This window comes from Passer montanus, unplaced genomic scaffold (genome assembly GCF_014805655.1).
Source record: "Passer montanus isolate IOZ18808 unplaced genomic scaffold, ASM1480565v1 scaffold12, whole genome shotgun sequence".
Taxonomy (NCBI): Eukaryota; Metazoa; Chordata; class Aves; order Passeriformes; family Passeridae; genus Passer; species Passer montanus.
The window spans coordinates 11868957-11889548 of NW_024358722.1; the positions used below are offsets into that span (position 1 = coordinate 11868957).

General features: G+C 39.4%; 1 protein-coding gene across 3 annotated transcripts in view; it reads right to left on the reverse strand.

Moving 5' to 3' along the window:
* KCNH1 (potassium voltage-gated channel subfamily H member 1) overlaps positions 1–20592 on the reverse strand; it is a 177073-nt gene that overhangs the window by 83843 nt on the left and 72638 nt on the right. For 2 of the 3 annotated variants that reach the window (XR_005626413.1, XM_039698046.1), the window contains exons 8-9: positions 9274–9473; positions 5487–5739 (exon numbers count right to left, since the gene is read on the reverse strand). Coding sequence is in view for 2 of the 3 variants with exons in the window: in XM_039698046.1 (XP_039553980.1) it covers positions 5487–5739; positions 9274–9473 (453 nt within the window). In the remaining variant the exon portion in view is untranslated. Of the gene's footprint in view, positions 1–297; positions 569–5486; positions 5740–9273; positions 9474–20592 lie in introns of those variants that run through there. The other variant, XM_039698047.1, reaches the window with a different exon arrangement.

Below are 20592 nucleotides of genomic sequence, written 5' to 3' on the forward strand. Positions count from 1 at the left end.
GACAATACTTCTGCACTGCTATTGCCCCTCCTCTAAAAGAGACCATTCCTGTGGCAAAGTTGCCCTTGCAGCTGGCACTGTTCTATCTGCATGCAAAATCTGTCCCACCAAAATCTGAATCAATCCTCTGGTGTCTACATCTGAACGAAATGCTCACGGCTAAATGAGTAAGCTAAAGCAATTGTAAAGAAAACAAACAATTATTCTTATAACATTTCTTTAAGACTGCAATTAGATCAAATTAAATCAGCAGGAATTTCTCCACACAAAGCAAATGGAGCATTTAATATCCTGCTGAAACAAATCATGGTACACCGAAGTCCCCTACAACACCATGCTAAAACCACAGTCTCCAATCTTGTCAAGTTTGTAGCTTTGTAAATAACAAAAAAGATCTGTATTTCAGGGTCATGCAAATTTCACTTCCTCAGCTCTGTGTGATCTTTAATGTAAATCTATGTGCATCCTTTGTACACTCCTTGTCCCTCTTCCAGAAAATCCCATTCTTGACATTGTGTTATGGTACACTTGATGATTGCAGCAAAAGGAATAGCAACAGCAAACTGACCTGTTGGAGAAAAATTTTACTCCTTACTCACAATAAATTCCTGCCTTGACTTCCCTCCCTGTCTCATTCACTTTACTTGGCCTTTGTGGAGCCAGGAGTTGGACTCAACAATTCTCATAGGTCTCTTCCAACTCAGGATATTCTCTGATGTTAAACCAACAGTCAAGAAAAAGGTTTATTCTTTTCAAATTTTTTAGCTCAAATAATGATAGCAAGAACATAAATGCAGAACAGCTGGAATGTAATTCTTGGGACAAACTGTTTGATGGGAGGGTGTTGTTTTTTCTTTTTAATTAAATCTTCTAGTTAATGTTAATTTTTCTCATCCAGTGCTCAGCTCTGAAGACCGCAATGATTTTCAGGACTTTGGATTTTAGTTGTTAAATAAAAGCTTAAAGCTCTCTGTCTCTAATCAAGTCCACAAAACTAACCTCTTTCTTGCCTTCCATACACACACTGGCTCCTTGCAGGAAGTGTCAAGACCATTTCAGCAGCTTTGAACATCTCATACAGGTAAAGATCTATTGCTCAGTCAGGCCCTCTAGGAGCCATTAATTTTGAAGCAAATTTTGAAGCAGTCTGAAAATTTAAGTACAAGACACTGCTTTCCTCACTGCTATCTAGAAAAAAAAATTTTGCCATCCTAATTTTCAAGAGTTTTCTCCTTCCTCTTTCTAGGTTTTACTGGAATGTTTTCCTAAATGTCAAAAATTACCCCAATTTCAGGCAGAAAGACTTGAACCAACTTGGGTACTAACAAGGTCTCCTATCCTGCCCTTCCATATATTTCCAGGAAATACGTACAAAAAGATGAGGAGAAAAAGTAATTTTTGTTGCCAATGACATTCTTTTCTGTAATTTTCATTAAATTATCTAAGCACACACACAACTGGAGACAGCACGGGAATTAGCACTTCTTCAAGCAAGGGTGAGGAGAGATTGCAAAGGTTCAGGCTAAATGACTGCAGGGCAGCAAAATGCCTTTTCCCCTGCATATTCCAAAGAAAGTTGCAGTCAGACCTTATTGGTCTGTGCCTGGAAAACAGTTAATTCAGGAGGAGTATTTTTAAGAAGTTATTTGATAAATTAAAACATAGCCAATCTCCTGAACACGGTAGGTTTTAACTTTTCAAAGGCTGCAGTAAAGGCAGGTTTTCTGATGGTCAGGGTCTTAGCCTGAAAGATCTGCTCCAAAACAGAGAAACTACAGCTGCCAAATGAAGTGCACATAAACACTTGATTATTTTAACAGAGGAAACAAATCTTCAACTTTTTTCTAACCACATCAGGATAAGTGGCTAAGTCTTTAAGTAAGAGTCGTTCAAAGAGATGCTGTCAGTCTCAGGTGGATAAAGCAGCATCAGGCCAAGTGGGAGGGCTTAGGAAAGTTAAAAGCAAAGCCAAGTTGAAAACATTCTGTTAATGGAAGCCCTGCATGACCCGTGCTTCACTCAGATCTCTTCAGGGCAGGGACTGTGTGATTGGTCTCAGTCTTCCTCAAAGTGCTGAGTGTACGTCAGCACTTCATCCTCCGCAGCAACAGCAGCGTCACTGGAAGAACAGCAAACTGCCAAAACCAGAATTGTGCCTCATCCTTTAGCTATACTCAGGATGAGCTAAACTCATCCTGAGTTTAGCTTCTCACCAGCTAAACTTCCCTTCTACATAATCCCACTCTCATACTTACACACTAACATAGAAAACATAGTAATAGAGTGGCTTTTCTTGCTAAGTCTTCTTTTTCTGACTCATTTGTATGGGAATGAATCACAAATAAATCAATCACGTGGCTCAGAGGTCATTTTCTACATTTTTGTTTCTGGTTCTTTGACACACCAAAAGCAAAGATTGTGTTGTGTGAACATCAGTAATTTCTGTATTTTAGCATACATTTTGCATAGGATTCAAAACATGCATTTTTATCCCAACAAATCAAACTTCATACAAAGTGCACCAATTTCTTTAAATTTTTCTAAAACACACACAGGTTTGGGGTTGGTTGTTTGTTTCTTTTTAAATTAGCACATTTTTGTGTTTGTGTCTTAATTTAAATTAATGGGAAAGGCAATCTTAGGGGACACACAAAAGAAGTACTTTTTTCACTGCTGGCCTATGTGCAATTTCTTCCAGCTCAGTACTCATATTAATCCAAGTCAATCAAAGTCAGTGCTTTGTTCTAAGAACATAAGCCTGAACTGAGGATATACCTGTTCCTGGGGTATTACATGGAACTGATTTGCAAGGATGTTATGCAAGTATACACAATTCACTCCAGGGCTACACAATACACTCTTACATGCCAGTCCGCAAGGTTAAACAATTTCAGAACTTGAAAATGCTTCCTATGAATTGGATCCTTTAAGAATTAAGTGCAGTTTGCCTTTGGTTTATGAAATGCTGTACAGCAGTCCCACGGACTGATTCAGAATTGAAATTCATTTCTCCATTGTAAGGAAGACACAGGCTACATTGCCAGCTACAAAGGCTGCTTTATTACCTGACAGCCAGAGCTGAGCAAATAATTCACCTTGAATAATTCGTGCACTTATTTTTTTTATTTTTATTTCCAGAATGCCTGAAAGAAGATTACAGACTCTATAACATACCTGTCAACTAAAATTACCCTATGGAATTCCTCACATGGTTTGCTGTTACATGCCTGATGTTCACAGCTATGCTTGGTTGGGACTGGTAAACAAAATTTATGGCATAGGTGGTTCTGGCTGAGAATCGTGTACAATGCACCTTTTTTCCCCCCTTGTAGTACCTTGTTTTTTCTGGTATACATTCATCAAGACCTTGGCAAGTTTAGCTAACTATGAACTTGGCAAGTTTAGCTAGCTATGAAAACAAACAAACAAACAAACAAACTAAAACAATAAACCCCCATAAAACAAAACAAAAAACCAAAACAACAAAAAACCCCACCCCAAAACGCTGTTTACTACAGATAAGAAAACTGAGAGTACAAAGAAGTTAGAGAGGAAACCCCGAGCCATCTCCTTCAGTAGTGTGGTTATTAAATTAAAAAATGTTGAAGGAAAAAGAAGTTCAACTGATTTAGAATAGTGAAAAACTTAGTTAAATTAATACTTTCTTTTCAGGATAAAAAAACCTTCAGCAGAAGTCTTCACAGCTTGGAGGAGGAAGGGACACATGTGTGGAAGGAAAGCGATTCTTTGGTCCAGAAACTGAAACACAAATATTCATGTACATCCGGAACGAAATCTCACAGAATCCCAAATAGATCCCACTTCATTTTACTTTCCTCTCCATTTAAAATATTCACAAAGAAAATGTGAATAAAACTCACTAACTTCAGTGAGAGCGATGTACATCCAGAGCAAAATCTCACAGAATCCCAAATTCATTTTACTTTCCTCTGCATTTAAAATATTCACAAAGAAAATGTGAATAAAACTCACTAACTTCAGTGAGAGCTGGGGAACTGACTCCAAATTTAAAAAAAGAAAAAGAAAGAAAAAGAAAAAAATAAAAAGTTGTGGGGGGAAAGAGGATCAATAGTTACATCCCAGGAGAAGAGCAGCAACAAAATACTTCTATTCATCCAGATACCAAGGGAACAGCCTCATTTATCTGTAGCTATCACCCTGCAGCAGCAGAGATTAGGAGTTAGGTTTCCTTAACACTGATTTCTCAAGCAATCTTGGCTGAGGACATTCTAAAGTGAGTGCTATGATAAAATGCAGGAGTTACCAGTAAAGATGAGGAGAAAATTGATATCTTTAAATAACATTTTAAAGAAATTTGATCTTAATGCTTTTTTGCCTATACTCAAATAGAACAGCAAGATGCTTTGAGGTTTTCTTCTCATGCTGAACCCAGCTGGTGGCATAAAAGTATACAAACTGAGGGGTCTTAGTTTGTGTTCTATATTTGTCATTTGTTAATTCATGAGAGTTCAACATGGCAAAAGGTAGCAAGTTCTTAATGCACAGCACAGACAAGCAGAAGTTACAAATGTCATATAGCACTGAGCAGCACAGGTGATTCCAGAACAAAAGAAAATCAGTTGTCCTCCAACTTCTCACCTCTTTAGCTTCTTGTGTGGCACAAAGTATTATGAACCCTACAACTCTAAATTTACCCTATGCTATACATGCAATCCTGTTCAAAATTACAGAAAAATGGAGCTCAGCATATTTATTAGCCCCCTCATTTTTCAGTAGACATTCATCTTAGGAGAGCTGAGTGTATGTGTTCAAAAAAAGGTAAGATAACCAAGATGTTTTATTCTCTTTTTCCGGGCTGCCATGAGTGACAGTTACAGCATTAAGCCACCATGAGAATTTACCTTATCACAAAAGGGCTTGACAGAATCAAATGATAAGTATCACCTCCTCAATGCTCCAGCCACCCCATGATTCATCTACATCTACTGGATTATCACACTCTTTTCTGTTAGCTTTGCCTCAGAATGCTATTCACACCCCATCAGTTTATTTTCAATGCTTCCAACCCAAGTTAACACAAATTGGCTCTAAATGTTATAAACTATTTTGACTTTAAAATAGATAAATAGTATTTCAACACAACATCTCAAATAAATCTAACTGGAAAAATTCCAGTGAAAGTGGATTATTATGGGGACATGGGAGCGAGGCAGGGAAGCCAGGCACTTCAAGTTTTCTGAAGTTCTAAATGGAATTTCTAATTAGAAGGGATGTGTCAATACAGGGAAAACCCCAAGAATGACCAGGACCCCATGCTAAAGTAAGGTTTCCATTGACCAGATGGAACAGGGTTGAAGCAATATGGACATTAGATGGTTGTCCTTTAAACCTCTCAGTGGAAAAACAAACTTAACTGAAGCTCTTTAAGATTGAGTAGAGGAGGCTATAAATTGCTGTGCATATTTGTATTTATGCAAACGCATATTACCAGCTCCAAAACTCACCTAATATAGCAACGACTTCATCATCCTGGATTACTTCCAGAGAGCCCGAGACCACGAAGCAGAGGCTGTCGACGCTCTCCCCAGCGTGGTAGATCAGGTCTCCTGGAGCACAGTGCACCGTCTGGAATTCCATGGCCAGCGCGCGCAGGCACCCGTCGCTGGCCAGCCGGAAGGCGGGGTGCTCCTTGAAAACCTTGCGGTTCAGGTGAACGCAGATGTCTGCTCTCATGTCCTTGGGGCAAATCTGCAAAACCTGAGAGGGAAATCAGGCAATCAGCTCCTCTGCATGGCTTCTACGTGCCTGCTGTGGCTAGCTTACCACACAAGGTTTAAGAACCACTTTCCTCCTTCTTATAAAATTTCTGAACTCAGAGTTTATTTTTATATTATTTATCCACAGAAGCAACAATACTAGCATAGTCTACTTTACAACATTTGAAGGAAAACACTGCTTTCCTCTCAGCAACATGCTCTGCTAAGGTTTTTAAGACAAAAAAAGAGTACAAAAGTAGAGAAAGTGTTAAAGAAAAGCTTTCTGAATAATTGTTTCTAGAGGGCAGGTAATTTTTTTGATAGGCAAATTCCATGAAAAGCCGGCACAAATTATATGCTTTAACAACTAAAACAAATTACTTAAAGTTTAATTAACTCATAACACTGAGAATTGCAGGTATCCAAATTTACTCCCAAGTGGCACTAACAAGTTTTTTGTTTACACAGGAAAGGGACTTTAAGGTATGGTGCTGTTTTGGGCAGCTTTTGATCTTCCAAATGGAATGTTCCTCATGGCAATTCATGATGTGTGGTCCTAAGAGAACATGAGCTGATGCTCAGCACAGCAGGTACCAGCCAGGGCCATTTCTGAAGGGTTATAATATAACACAGACAGCCAAGTGGAAAGAATACAAAATCACTGCTGCATGTGCAGATTAAAAGTGGAAAGAAGTGACATGAACAGGGTTTGGGGATAACAAAATCCTTGGGGGATGGTCTATGATGAAGCACATCTAGGACATATTATTTGAGAAAAACATTGACTAGTTTAAGTCTGCCTCTTTTTCTATTATTATTTTCTTAGTAATAACTATTCCATCCAATTAAGGAACACTCCAGTTGAGCTTCAGAGTTCCTCCCACACATTTTCCTAGATGGAAAGAGAAGTCTGTCTCACTGCAAATACTCCTGAAAAACATAAAGGTAACACAAGAAGCACTATGGCTATGCCTACACTTTGAAATGGGGTTCTGTGCAAGATCTGCACAGAGAACCAAGCTATTAATTCTGTGCATGGCACTGGTTCCAGATATCATGCCTGGTACTCCAAAGGCAAATAACTCCACCACCAATATCATCATCTTTGGCCCACCTCCAAACAGACATTTTATTACAGATATTACTTCTAAAAAGAGATGTATGTGTATAGTGTTCAGGTGTAGGGCACTCATGGATGATTTTTCTTGGCTGCCCTGTACAGAAGAGCTGCCAAACCTGCCAGTTCTCAGTTTTCCAGGCTCACAGAAATGAGCTGAGGCAGCAAGACCAGCGTTTAACAGGGAACACAGGCAGTGGCCATATCTGTCTTTTCCATTATCTCATTTACTCTGGCAAGAAAAATACTCTCTAGTGGCATATTCTTGCCAAATTTTACTACTGGAATTACACACACACTTTTCAGTTACCTGAATATCACACACAAAAAGGGTTGTTTCAATAGAAATAGTAGCAAATCCCCCCGAGTATACAAGATAATATTTAAAATGATGCTATTATCAAAAAACTTTTTGGTATAGCAGTCTTAGAGGAAGTTAACCAATTTGCCATTCTTCATTTAAAGAAGCTGTCTCTAGAGTTCACAAAAATGAAAGGGATTAAAGACATTTGAGATTTACAGATAAATGGAAGAAGACTTTCATTTGTAAGGGAGGTAAGAAATGTATCTTTATGGATCAATTTTAGAATCTTTCAGTAGCTCTTGGTTAAATTATGTTGTACTGGCATTTTCTAGACCAATAACTTAGAATGTCTGCAGTGAACACTGAACTGACAAATTTGTGGCCTACAATATAGTGACAGGACCAGTTCTGTGCTCAGTTCATATTTAAGTCTCTGCCTTATCTGTAGGAAGCTGCACTGCGTTTCAGAGGAGCACCAGTACCACTGTTCTGCCTCATGAGCAATACATGTTTTATTCATGAGAAAGCATCCCAGAAGTTATACACAGGCATCAAAACAACAGAGCTCAGACCTGGGAGTTTATGGGTTGGCACAGCCAACCACAGCTTTTGCTGTGCAGATGAAAGCTGAGTTCTTGGTTTAGCAGTCATGGCCAGCAGCAGTTCAGCTATGAACACACCAGTTACTGAAAACAGCACTGTATTAAGCTCTTCAGTGTCCTGACAATTGGAGACTTTTTTCCTGTTTATTAAGATAATTCTCAAAGGCTACACTGAGTATTGTTGTGCTTGGTTTGGTTATTCTGCTGTCTCCAAATGGATCCTCTTAAAGCATTTCTCTCCTTATCAAAGGAAGCCAAGAATGAACTTTGAAGATAAGCTTAAAAAAAAAAAACAAAACATGTTTTACATAGCAATTTCTTCTTGTTGTTTTGTTAAAATGATGACAGGAGTTCGTAATGGGGGCTGAATGAAAGCACCAGCACTCATTACACTATGTATCCTCAGATGTCTCTCCACCTTCCCCAAATGCACCTACCTCAAATCACAACCCCACACAAAGACAGATTGTGAGAAAACATGCAAAACAGCTTCTAACCAGTGCTATCCAGCACTAAAATATCATTTCTTTTTGAAAGCTAGTATGGCAGACAGTGCTTACAGAATCATGTCTGGGATCTAAAAATGGCAGATATGCTGAAGACCATTCAGGACAGCAAACAGTGCCCTGTGTGCCCCTCAGTCTCCAGGCAGCTCAGTGCAAGGCCACATCTGTTCTCCTCCTTCATAACGACGCTGTAACAGCTGTACAGAAATGACACTGTTTGCTCTTCAACTGCATCATCCACAGTTCAGAATACTAAATTAAGCTGCCAACCAGAAAGCTGGTGACCAGAGCCTTGGTATGGTTTCCTGAATGATCCACCCCACAAATTGCATCTGTTTATAAGCAGAAGAAAAACTGGCTATCTCTACAAAAGTTGGCAACTAATATGAAAGCGACAAGGAGTTACATTTGTACATTTGTTCTGGTGAAAGGCCATCTGTTATTGTAAAAGACACGATGGGAATTTATTCAGCAATTCAATGAATCAGAATGATAACACTTGCCTTACACAAGGTAGATTTCAAGCAATACGTTATTAAATACTCCCAGTTTTCACTAATATCTTTAACCTGCACATGGAACATTACATTCTAATTCTCCAAAGACAAAAAAAATTACCTTGTTGTCAGGCCCACAGAGCTGCAAGAAACCTCAGAAGAAATATTGCAAAAAAAAATCTCATTTGGAAAAACTGTGAGATTGTGTTACAATCTGGAACTTGTTATTTACTTATCACCTTTATTTATTGTAAACTGAGCTTTTCCCTTTATCATTGTTATACTATTTCATGCCATTTCATTAGCAAAACATACATACTTTTACCACTATCATATGTCAGTATGACAGAATAGCTGCAATACTGTATTTGAAAGTTAAAAATTAAGGGAAGCTGCTGCTTAGAACTATTTAAAGAATATTTGTCTCCTTTACTAAGCAGTACCTCCTGTTTATTTTAATGGACTACTTTCAGGATGTGACTTCTTTCCTTGCAGTTTAATTTACTTACCTTTTCAGTATCTATTCCTCTGGACATTGACCAGGTGGAAACGATGTAATCCATCACACGTTCACTCAGTCCTTTAGGGACCTGGTAGAGCTTTAAAAAGTCCCGCACACTGTTCAGCATTTCATGGTATCTGTTTGTGTTGGCGTACATTTGCTGAAATATGGTTGTCACATTACCAAAAATGGTGGCATACAGAAGGGCTGTGAAAAAGAGCAAGAACCACAGAGAAAATACATGATAAGATGTGGTGATCAGCCTGTGTTCCACTGGGCTTTAAGACCGGAAATGCTACGTTATAAAAATGCATGCAAATATCAGTGCTTTATTAGGAAGGCCTGATGAGCACAAGCATTTTATAGGTCACCTTTAGCACTGCAAATTGAGGACCACCACCTAGTTTTGTGCAAGCATGTCCTGCATCACAGAGCTCCTAAAACATGACTGTTTGTCCATCAAACAATTCAGCCGTACCAAAAAACCTTACAAAACCACAACAGCAGACAGAAGAATTTTAAGAGAAATAGCTTGACAGCAAATACTTTAATTTTTCATCTCAGGTTTATAGCACCTGTGTTGAAATACCATCAGTGACAGATTTCCAGGCTTTAAGTGCATTATCACAGTAGTAAGCTGAGTCATTGTTACCCACCTCGGAGTGACAACAGCAGTGCATCAAAGCAGAAGATGGAATATGTTATAAACAGCTACTATGGGTCAGTAATTTATAGACATAAGTTTAATAATACATAAAAACTTACTTTACATTCTTCAGGCAAAAGAACAGCAAGGCCTAAGGCAAGAGCTAGAGCCCTCAGAGGCAGACCTTTGCACCTCCCTCCTGACTTCACACAACACAGTTATGAAGCCAGCTGGTTCATCAAGATGGGTTTAAGAATAAACACAAGGCAGAAAAAAAGGCAGTGTTTCCAAGCATGGAGAGAAGCAGATGAAAACATACAGGAGTTGAGAAGATCCATCTGCTGAAGGCCAAGACAGAACAGCAGGCTGGTGGCAGCCTCAGCAGCCAGGTTTGATGGCTTGCAGAGGCTGGGCTGAGGCTCTTCCAGCCAATCCAGCCCTGAATGAAATGGAGAGACAGGAAGCCTCAAGAGGAGCTTTCCTATATTATGAATCAGGTCAGTGATATGTGACAGGTTGGCTGTAGAGGGAGAGGAACAGTCAGACTGCAGATGGGATGATAACCACCTGTAAGTGCTCTGGCTTGCTGAGTAAGTTCTTCCTCGTAATCATTTCCTGTACCCCAAAACAATCACTAAATTGTGAGTATCATATTATTTACACTTGAAATAAAAATAAGTCAATGAGAAGCCATATTTATAAAAAATATATTTTGCTTTACTGAAGTACCTCTTTTTGCTGTTTATTTACTCCCTCACCAGCTATTTTAAAAAAAAAATCTTCATCCCACTCCTTCCTTTGAGAATGCAGCTATTTATTTAGGTGAGTGTCATAGGCAGATATCCTTAAGCCAATTAAGATGCTCTAGGGTTCTATGACCAATACAAACCTTTGCAACTGTGCAAAAGAAACTTATGGGACTGTCTTTGTCCTGATCATCAAGAGATGTCATGTAAGTTAAGGTTTGTTCAAGGCCTTTACACTGCTAATTTTCTGTAGAATTCCTTCCTGATGCTACATGACTTTTCTTTTTTATGAGTTTCTGTAGAGAACAGCTCTCCCTTTTTCCATTTACTCCTCTGTACAAACAGGAATAAAAATATTCAGAAAAACGTGCACACTCAGTTTAAAGAAGAGTAGAGAGCATTATTACAGTGACCAGAAACATATATTTTCCCTGCTTAACCTTAACTTGTGCTTGAACATACTAGGGAGTCCAATGAGTAGTGAAGAATGATAAAATGCTTTACAAAACAGATTTACCGTAACAGCTCCTTAATCCATGAGTATTTTTGTATTAGGACAGCATTACCTATCCCTGAGTAAGTCCTGGTTTGCTCTCTGTTATGCAGATGCAAACATGACCCTACAGGAGACTGCAGCAGCACAAGGCAGCCAGCCCAACACTGAAATAGGTGACAAATTAGAGAGAGGATAGCAAGCAGATTTTTCTTTGCTCTCTGGCAAACAGTGAGAGCTGGGGGTTCAGTACCTTGGCAGCACCGAAATAGGTAACAAATTAGAGAGAGGATGGCAAGCAGATTTTTATCTTTGCTCTCTGGCAAACAGTGAGAGCTGGGGGTTCAGTACCTTGGCATGTACAGCTCCAGGCCAGCAAAGGTAAAATGGAGTCCCCACTCTGTCCCATTAATGTCCAGCTTTAATGTGAAGCCTAAAGAAAAACCGGAAGTTTGACTGTATATTTTGATTATTATAAAGCAAGCAATTTCCACTGCAAACTGCAGTTCCAGTATGAAATTATCTTGGCAAGGAAAATTATTCCTGCCTAGCTTAATTTTTTTAATTCCCCAACTTACATCCTTAATTTATCATTAGCCAACCATTTTATTACTATTAAAGACACATCAAAGTCAAGGATTTTTGCAGCCTAATATTGGGTAGCTACATTAGCATATTAAACCTTGAACTCTTCTGCACAGAAGTAGCTGGCTGTGTGCCTTTCCTTACTTTCAAAGGAATAATGAAATGAACCCACTGCAGTAGACTGCAGCCCCAGAATGATTTCAGAAACACACACTCTACTAAAGGAAGAAAGTTGGGCTATTTATGACAGAGCAAAATCTCCAGCATTTCTTCTCCAGGAATGTCAAGATCCCTCAGAAATGATATGGCACTCACCCCCTGACGTAAATATATAAAGAAAAACATGTTGTCCCCAGCAACGTGGCTGCTCATTTACACTGCAGTCTGTGATACTCCATTTAAACCAGTGTTTAAATAACATCATAGACAGGACCATAGTCATTGCAGCAGCAAATTACCCACAAGTGAATCATGAAGGTCAGACACAGGTTGCAAAGGTGACCCAATCATCTGCTATTTTTAGTGATGTAACAAGTAAGAATAGAGAAATAAATACACGCCAGTGTAGGTCTCAGCTACCACAGTAAAAGAGCTGGGGTCTGGTTTTAGAATTATAACAGGAAGAATTATCTCTGTAAGAATGAGAGGTTTACAATTACCCCATTTACAGACGTAAGTGCTGCATTCGGTTCCTGAGATGAATCAACAGATTGACGATGATTTGTTCAAAACGCACTCATGCAATGGCCTCACACACAAAATGTGTGCAGAACTACACAGCAACGAGTGAGACCAACATCAACTAGCGAACAATCTCCTACACCTTGCCCCCAGGACTTGCAGTGCTTTCTGAAAATGAGCTGCCTTCATTTTTGCTACCTGGAAAGCTGATTGAGAAAGTCTGTCTGCATGTAAATTCCAATTTAACAATTAAAAAACCAAAATAAACCCCTTTTACATACTGCAGTAACCTAAGTACTATTCAAAGAGCAAGCACCTGCATTTGCAAATAGTAGATGATTTAAATGGATAATCACACTTCTGTTTCACCAACAAGTTCCTAATATACAACAAATTTTTCAGTTCATAAAAGGCTGAAAGCCCAGCATTGAGAATTTGTTGCACTGTATCACTTCTTACTGAATATGAAACACAACTGTAAATTAACCACAAAAACTGCACGTCTCGAAGGCATTTTTCAGATAACACACTGTGAGGTCACACAAAATTAACATTGATCAGATAAAAAGAAAAGCAGAAATTAATTGTATGGATCATCTCATAATTATATGAGAAAATGACATTATTTTCAAATGTGCAATTAGAACAATGTAAGAGCTTATAATTGCTTGAGATTAGGGGTCTTGATTAGTGGTAATTATGCCTACTTATGGGTAGAGAGCATGCAGTTAAAAGAAAAGCACTGAACTGTTAAATACAATATGCAAGCAAATACCAAATTGAACAGGTATCTTAAAGAATTGTTTACAAAGCTAGTTTTGATAGAATTGTTATTTGTAGTCTTGCAATCTGATATCAAAGCTTCTGAAGCGAGATGTACTTATCAAGTATCTACACAACCTTCTAGAACAGTACAGACAGACCCAGAGCTTCTTAATTTGCTTCTTCTTAGGAAATTTTGTGTATTATAAAGTTTCCTATTTGTAATCTTTTATCTACCTTTTGGTTTTTTTTACTAACACAATGTATAAAGATATAATTCCATTTAACTAGGAAAGAATAAATGTAAACAATTTAGCCAAAGTCTAATAGGTCAATTAATTTTCTGCACTTCATGACTTTTCACAATATATATCCAGAACATTTTCACCTGTTATAAAACAAATTACAATTGCTAGTCTTAGCATATGCATCACTTCCTGAATTTCACAACCTGGGAAAAATACATTTTTTCAAGTAAAAGTAAATCCCTAGAGGAGCTCTCCCCTTGCTGTCCCAGTAACTGTTAAATCCTGCTCTTCCCACAGCTCTCTGTTCTTCTGGACAGAAACAATACACTGCTCCACCTCCCTCTTTCATGCCACCAGCTTCTAATTTGCACCTCCAAAGTAAGGCAGTAGCAATGGCAAAGATCAGAGAACTGGCACACTACTGAGCAAGTCTGAAAACCAATTTAATGGCGAAGAGCAAAGCAGGAAGCCTGAATAGGCTATGAGGGACATGCACATCAAACCATGTGGCGCAAGCACTTGACTGCTAGGATAAAAGATGAGAGACCCCAGGCAAATTTTATTAAACTCTTAGTTGAATCCTTCTGCAAATCTTCTCACTCTCATCATCACATTTGGTGAAATCACCCTGCTGACAGCAAATTGGGACAGAGAAGGACAACACTGAGCTCCAGCTACAATGGAAATGCCTCCCCTGCAGAAGGGTAGGATATCAGTGATGACACAATTGATAAAGGCTAAACAACAGAGCATCAGCACATGGAGTTTTTTCATCTTCTCGTCACCAAAAAAACCCAAGAACTGCAATGAAATGAACGTCAGAGACATAAACAAGGGAACAGCTGCTCTAAGAAGCCACTTAAGCAACTACCAAGGACTAGAGTAGTAGAAACATCTGTGCACCTTAAAATAGGCTGTCTGCAGCATGTAAGGGCAGAAAGGGAATTTAAGAAGAACAGCTATGGAAAAAGCACCAGAAGCAGCTCCTGCTGCTGCTCTACTCACACCCTTTCCTAACTCTACAATATAAAAGCAGCCTGTTACTACAGCAGCACAGCCATATAACCTCCTGCTATCTTATCAATTTGCAATGACTTATATTTTACGAGTTTAAGACTTAATGTGGAAGAATAGAGGCAAGTGTTGGTAAACTACAAAACCTTCCAAAGATGCTGAACTCCACCATCCCTTAGGATTCTTCAAAGCTTTCCTCTTTTTTTTTTTTAGACTTTTATCTGGAAGCACCCACACAGCTGATAGCAGCAATCACAGGTGTTTTGGTTTGCAAGCAACACCCACAACACAACTCTCTAACAGGTTTTGCTTTTGTCTTCAGCATGTTTGGGCTAAGATAAACAGCATGGAAAAACACACAGAGCAAAAGTGATCAGAGGAGCCATCAGAGCCAGAGTGAGTACAAGCCAGTAGAACAAACTTCAGCATCAGCCCTGTGAGAAAGCTCTTTAACATGAACAGCTCTCTCCCAGCTGACAGTGAAGGGCCAACACCACCCTGCTCTCTGTGAAGGGCTGCATCTTGGATCCAAGAGCCTGCATATGAAAAGAGAGTTCCTGCCAATCATACAAAGGAAGAGTGGTGGCTGTTACCTCCCTGGCCAAGGCTCCTACTTCTGCACAGCAGCGCCTGACTAAATTAACAGTCCCACTAATTAACACTGTAAAATCTGGATTTTGGCAAATTGAGAAGTGTCCAAACAAGTAAAATGGCAAGAATCCTGATTCACAAAACTCATCACTCATTTGTTCTGACAGCTACAGTTTAGTATTGTATTTATCCTGAAAGGTGCCAACAGTCACCAGAGGGGGATTTAGGCAGGCACAGACTCTACTGCAGCCAATATGCTTGCAGAAAAGCAGATTATTAAAGTAATCAGATGCACAAGTCAGAAGTAGCCTGTGAGGACTTAGATGTGTTCTTGGTTGCAAAATCAAGGAGTAACAATCTGGTCATACACTAACTTTCTGCTGTAGAGTGACTCCAACAGAAGAGAACAGAAGCATAATGCTGAAAGGAATTAAAGAGAAGAGCACCCCGGATACAGTGAGACTTCAAACTGACAGACTACAAAATCCCTAACCATGAGCATCTCTCACTTTCAGGGAAACAGGGTTGCACACTTTTACTCTATAAACAAACAGCACTTGCAGACCAATGAGTTCACCTGACTCTTCTTGCTTGAATTACCTGAAGGCATTCATTTCTCAGCAAGGCCCAGCACTTCCACTGACTAGTGAGTCCCAATGGGGGTAGCAGTTTTTACATTCAAAAGTGCATCATAAACTGTAGATGATGTATGTTCTGCCTCATCTTACAGGTAAATTCTGAAACCTGACAGAAAGCTATGACTAACTCCAAACACAGTAATACCTAGTCATTAATTGAAATTAAGGCCTTAACCCTTGATAGCAAAAAGACTTTCCAAGAACTAGTACAGTTTAATCAACGAGTCCACAGAAAACTCCTTGCAGAATCAATTTATTTCAGAGAAAATATAACAATATGGGACAGCAAGATCAACAGGCAAGATTTGAAATGGTGATAATGATAAATCAAAGGTAAGACTAGAGAAAAAGGAAGATTCTACAGAAAATGGCACTTCCCAGTCACCTCTCTAAATTTTATTCCCCACAAGGTAGGTTTATCTCTGATAAGGTAAAACAGAATGGCAAGAAAATGTACCAATTTTCACAACTAGTTACAGCAACTACAATTCCTGTAAAGAGCAGTAAATTTATCACAACATCTTCAGGAATGTCATAAGGAATTAGTCTAGAGAAACAACACTGAAGTACATATGCTCAAAACATGGAGCATCATCAAGATTTTGCTCGATGTGCCAACTTGATTACCAAGAGGAAAGTAAGTGTACAAACAGATAACTGCTGCAAAAACTATCTCTGTTCCAAACACACCAGGGCAGACTCCCCAGTGGGACACTTTTACCAACACAGGAAGAACTCAGCTCAATGTATTCACAAGCAGGTTTTACCATTGTGAGAATTAATAAAATGCCAAATCTGATTAAATCCTCTGCAATTTGTAAGAAAGGACACTCTTTTACTGTTTTGTAGAATTTTATGGACAATAAAATTTAAATTGTCTAGAAAATTGAAATGGATTTCCATTTCATTTCCCAGCACTAATGAACAGATCACCATTTAAATGACGACTGAGCCATTTAAGGGCATCATTTTTCTTCTACAGTTTATGCAGGGTAATGCATGGCCATTTTCAATTACTTGTTAAAATTAAATCTCCAGTTACTGCTTCTAGATTTTTACTCATTTGCACCCATATGAAAGTTTTGCTTTCAAAGCTCAGTTTTATCTACTTTCAACTTAGCTCAAATGGTTTCTCCCAATTAAACACCAGCTCTCCTCATTGTTTAAATCTATTACTGAAACAGAACAACGCAAACAAAAGAACAAAAACAAAAATCAAAAGCCACAATTAGGAAAGTTCTCTTCATGGGAAACTGCTCACCTACGTAGTTGTCAGCATTCCTCTGTTCAAGCTATTTCCTCTGTGACTTGTATGATCCTTTCCACATGGCCTTGCAGGAAGGAAATCTAAGGACACTCAAGGAGATCATCTGTTATCCAAACTTTCTGGTCCTTTCCCTTCATCACTGCCACACGTTCTGCTGGGCTTTGCACTGCTGCCTCAGGCCGGCCCCTGTTGGCAACTATTGGACCTCATTTTGCAATAACCTATCCATGGTCTTTGAGAGTTCAGAACTGGATCTGACTTTTGCACACCAAAACCACCAACCAGCGCCTGGATTTCTGGACAAAACTTACCCCCATCACTGATGCAACCCAAGAGTTCAATGGCTAAAGTCACTTGCAAAGTTCAAGCAAAATTCTCCTGTCTGTTCCTTTTGGTCATTGCTTCAAACTCATTTAATTAAGGAATCTTACGTTTAGAGCAATTCTTTGTTCCAAATTATAATTGGATTGAGGTGGCTTCTCTCTACTCCCACCAGAGCACCCGTGTGGGAAGTTTATAGCTGGCTGCATTCCTTGCTGATCATGTTCAGATCTGAAATGGCCAGTGAGACCACAAGGAGGAAGGACCCAAGGTTTCCCCTGAGACTGCAGTGATCTCATTTCTCATTAGGCTTAAAGCCTCTACGCAGCTGTGCTTTAAGGACTACTGCAAGGTGTGGGCATGTCTGCCTGTGGTGAAAGTTAAGGACACAGTTCAGAGAATTACCAAGACAAAGCATTTCTCTTCAACACTTAACTTTCATCCAGTGACTTACAAAAGCTTCTGCTGTCTATGTAGCAGTACAGCACAGTCTTTTTTTAGGTTTTGTCTTCTCTGAGAACAAAAGAAAAGGTAAAATTTTAATGCCTATAAATTACCCCAACATAAAAGCAGAGTGGGATGGAGGTACTCTGGTGTCATTTTGAAGAGAACCAAAGGTGGGTGGTAGAGTGCTGGCCTCAACCAGACAGCTGATGGGAAAATTGCTTATCCCTCATCTCGCAGACTCCAGAGAGAAGACACTTCTTTGGATTAATTGCATTGTCCCCAAACCCAAAATTAGTTAAACAAAACCCTGAAAACAACTAAAAGTGGGTACCTGGAAGTCTGTGTGTTCCGTAGCTCACCTGGTTTACGCTCAGCAGGCCCTTCAAGCTGACTTTGCTCTAAGCAGTCACACTGTGAAACCAGCAGTGACCTCTGCACTGACCAGACACCAGAGAGGCTGTGCTCATCACCCAGGAGCTGCCAGGTCTGCTCAGGTGACAGACCGCCAGCAAGAGCTAAGGGCATGGCTGCACCTGACAGGATTAATGGACACTGGACATAAGGACAACAATTAATTCTCAGTTCAGATCTCCTCTACTGTGAAATTAAGCCCCTAAAGCTAGTTCACTTAACTGGACTACGCTGCACCTGTGTGCTTTGCCTCTCTGCAGCTCACTCTGGAGCTTTTGATGCAATAAAACCTTGGTAAGCCACCCTGGGGTGTTGTTATGTCAACAACCACAGCCAGACTGCAAAGGGGTCATCATCAACCTGCCAATCCCTTCTTGCACATGCACAACTTTTACTTCTGGGTACAACAGTACAAACAAGTTAGGTGACTATTTTCTACACAGGGTTTTCAAGCATTTCCCAAACAAACCTAAAGACAAAGTGGTACAAAACCTCCCCTTTTCTGGTATTACTAAATAGTTAGAAAGATTTAATACTGCTCATAACACAAATAAGAATAATGAAGTTTGGAATTATGTTGACTAAACCAATGAGGTTGGAGACAAAGATGACATTTACCGATGAAGACTAATTTGGGGTGGTTAAAGAATAATTGTCACTGGTATGACTAGGTCTGAGTCATGCTCCTCCCACACACTAATCACAGGTGTGCTTGCAGACCAAAATCAAGAGGTGCACACGGTATTTACAGGAATGTGACATGGGAATAACTCATAGACAGTGGCTTCTCAAGGGCCACTGCTTTACTGACGAGTGAGATGACAGGCTAGTGAAGACACAGATGGTTTATCAAAAAATAACTGGAACCACTGTTGTGTTTTTAATGACAAACCATGGATGACTGCATGTGAGAGGAATACTTGCCTCTGGAGTGGTGAAGAGGGTTACAGCCTAACTTTCTGAAACAGGTATTAATTTCTCTTCCTATGGCTCCAGTCTTGAAAGTACTTTTCTTCCAGGCTGAGTCTGCTCTTTTATTAGAACTCAACAGGACTAAAAGCAGCAGTAAATATGCATACAGCTGGGAGTTCCATACCTCACTTCTAAAAAGGATAATAATGATATTCAGGGGTAGATGCTATTGGGTAAGAGATACTGACTAAATTATTTTTAAAGTAAATATTACACAGAAATTAAGATATCTAAAAGATATCAAGCAGCTGTATTTTGTGCTTTGTTAGCAAGTCACCACAAAATGAAAATATATTTGCACATAAACAAACATACACAGTCAGAAGTAAGGATGTGCTACTATCCCACTGGGACCTTTTTAGAGAACTGTTCTACTTGTGCAGTACCTGCCAGGCACCCAGGAATGGCATTTGCAGATGCTAATAAGCTGAAGCAATCCAACAGAAAGTACAGAGAACTCTCAAAGGCAATGAAATATCTCTGTCAGTAATTTGCAGCTACAAACCTCATCCAGTAGTTAGGCACACAAAGCTTTTCCTTGCTTAGGGAAGAACAGTTGGGAAGGCTATACTACAAATATAATCCCCTGCAGTCACTGAACATCTGGGATACAACAGGCCCATTTCAAATATCAGTGCAGGAGCAGAGACCTGAACTCAAATCTTCCATTTTTCTGAAGAAAATTGAATTTTCCTTCACCTAAAGGTGACTGGGTATTTCGAATCAAACAGAAAGGAAAGGAAAAGTGTTTTTACTAGTAGAACTGTTCCAATCTCCATAAATACAGCAAGGGTATTTTCCCAATATTTCCATATCCTTGAAGCCTCTGAACCATGAAATGGATTAGAATGGAGGAGGCAGATACTCTGGACATAAACACAGACTCTGCTCTCACCTCTCCACAGAGTAATGTGTTTTCTGGCAGGCTTGCTCAGAGAAGCTTTACTTGACCAGCCATGACAGATCAAGGACACCTACTATCCTAGCACTCCCAAAAGATCCTAGGAAAAGTAATTTCTAAGATTCATTGTAGTGATTTCACATACATGCATGAACAAAGTCTTAGGAATCACAAGGAAATAAGGTAGTTGTACCAACTGGTGAAAGGAGCCAAAATCTCAGCATAAGTAAACGCTGGCACAGCATCAGGAGTCAAACCTCAGAGTAAACTTTTCATCACTGTGGCATGGGGTACACAATGTAAGAGCAATGAACTCCTGAACTGAAATCCTGATCTTTGGATTCCAAAAGGAAATCCCCCCAGATGCCCACTGTCTGCTGACACAACGCTGGATGTTGTTTAACCCTACAGCAGTCCCAGGGCAGTCACTAAGGTCACATTCCCTGAGAATTCTTACAGATCAGGGAGAACTTTCATAACATCAGAGGACTTCCAGAAGAGTTTTTGCAGCTGCCACAGTCTTTTCCTTGTTTAAGCACTGAGGAACTTGCCTTTTGTAATTCAATTTTCTGCCACATACAGGATCACCTAAGTAGCATTTTA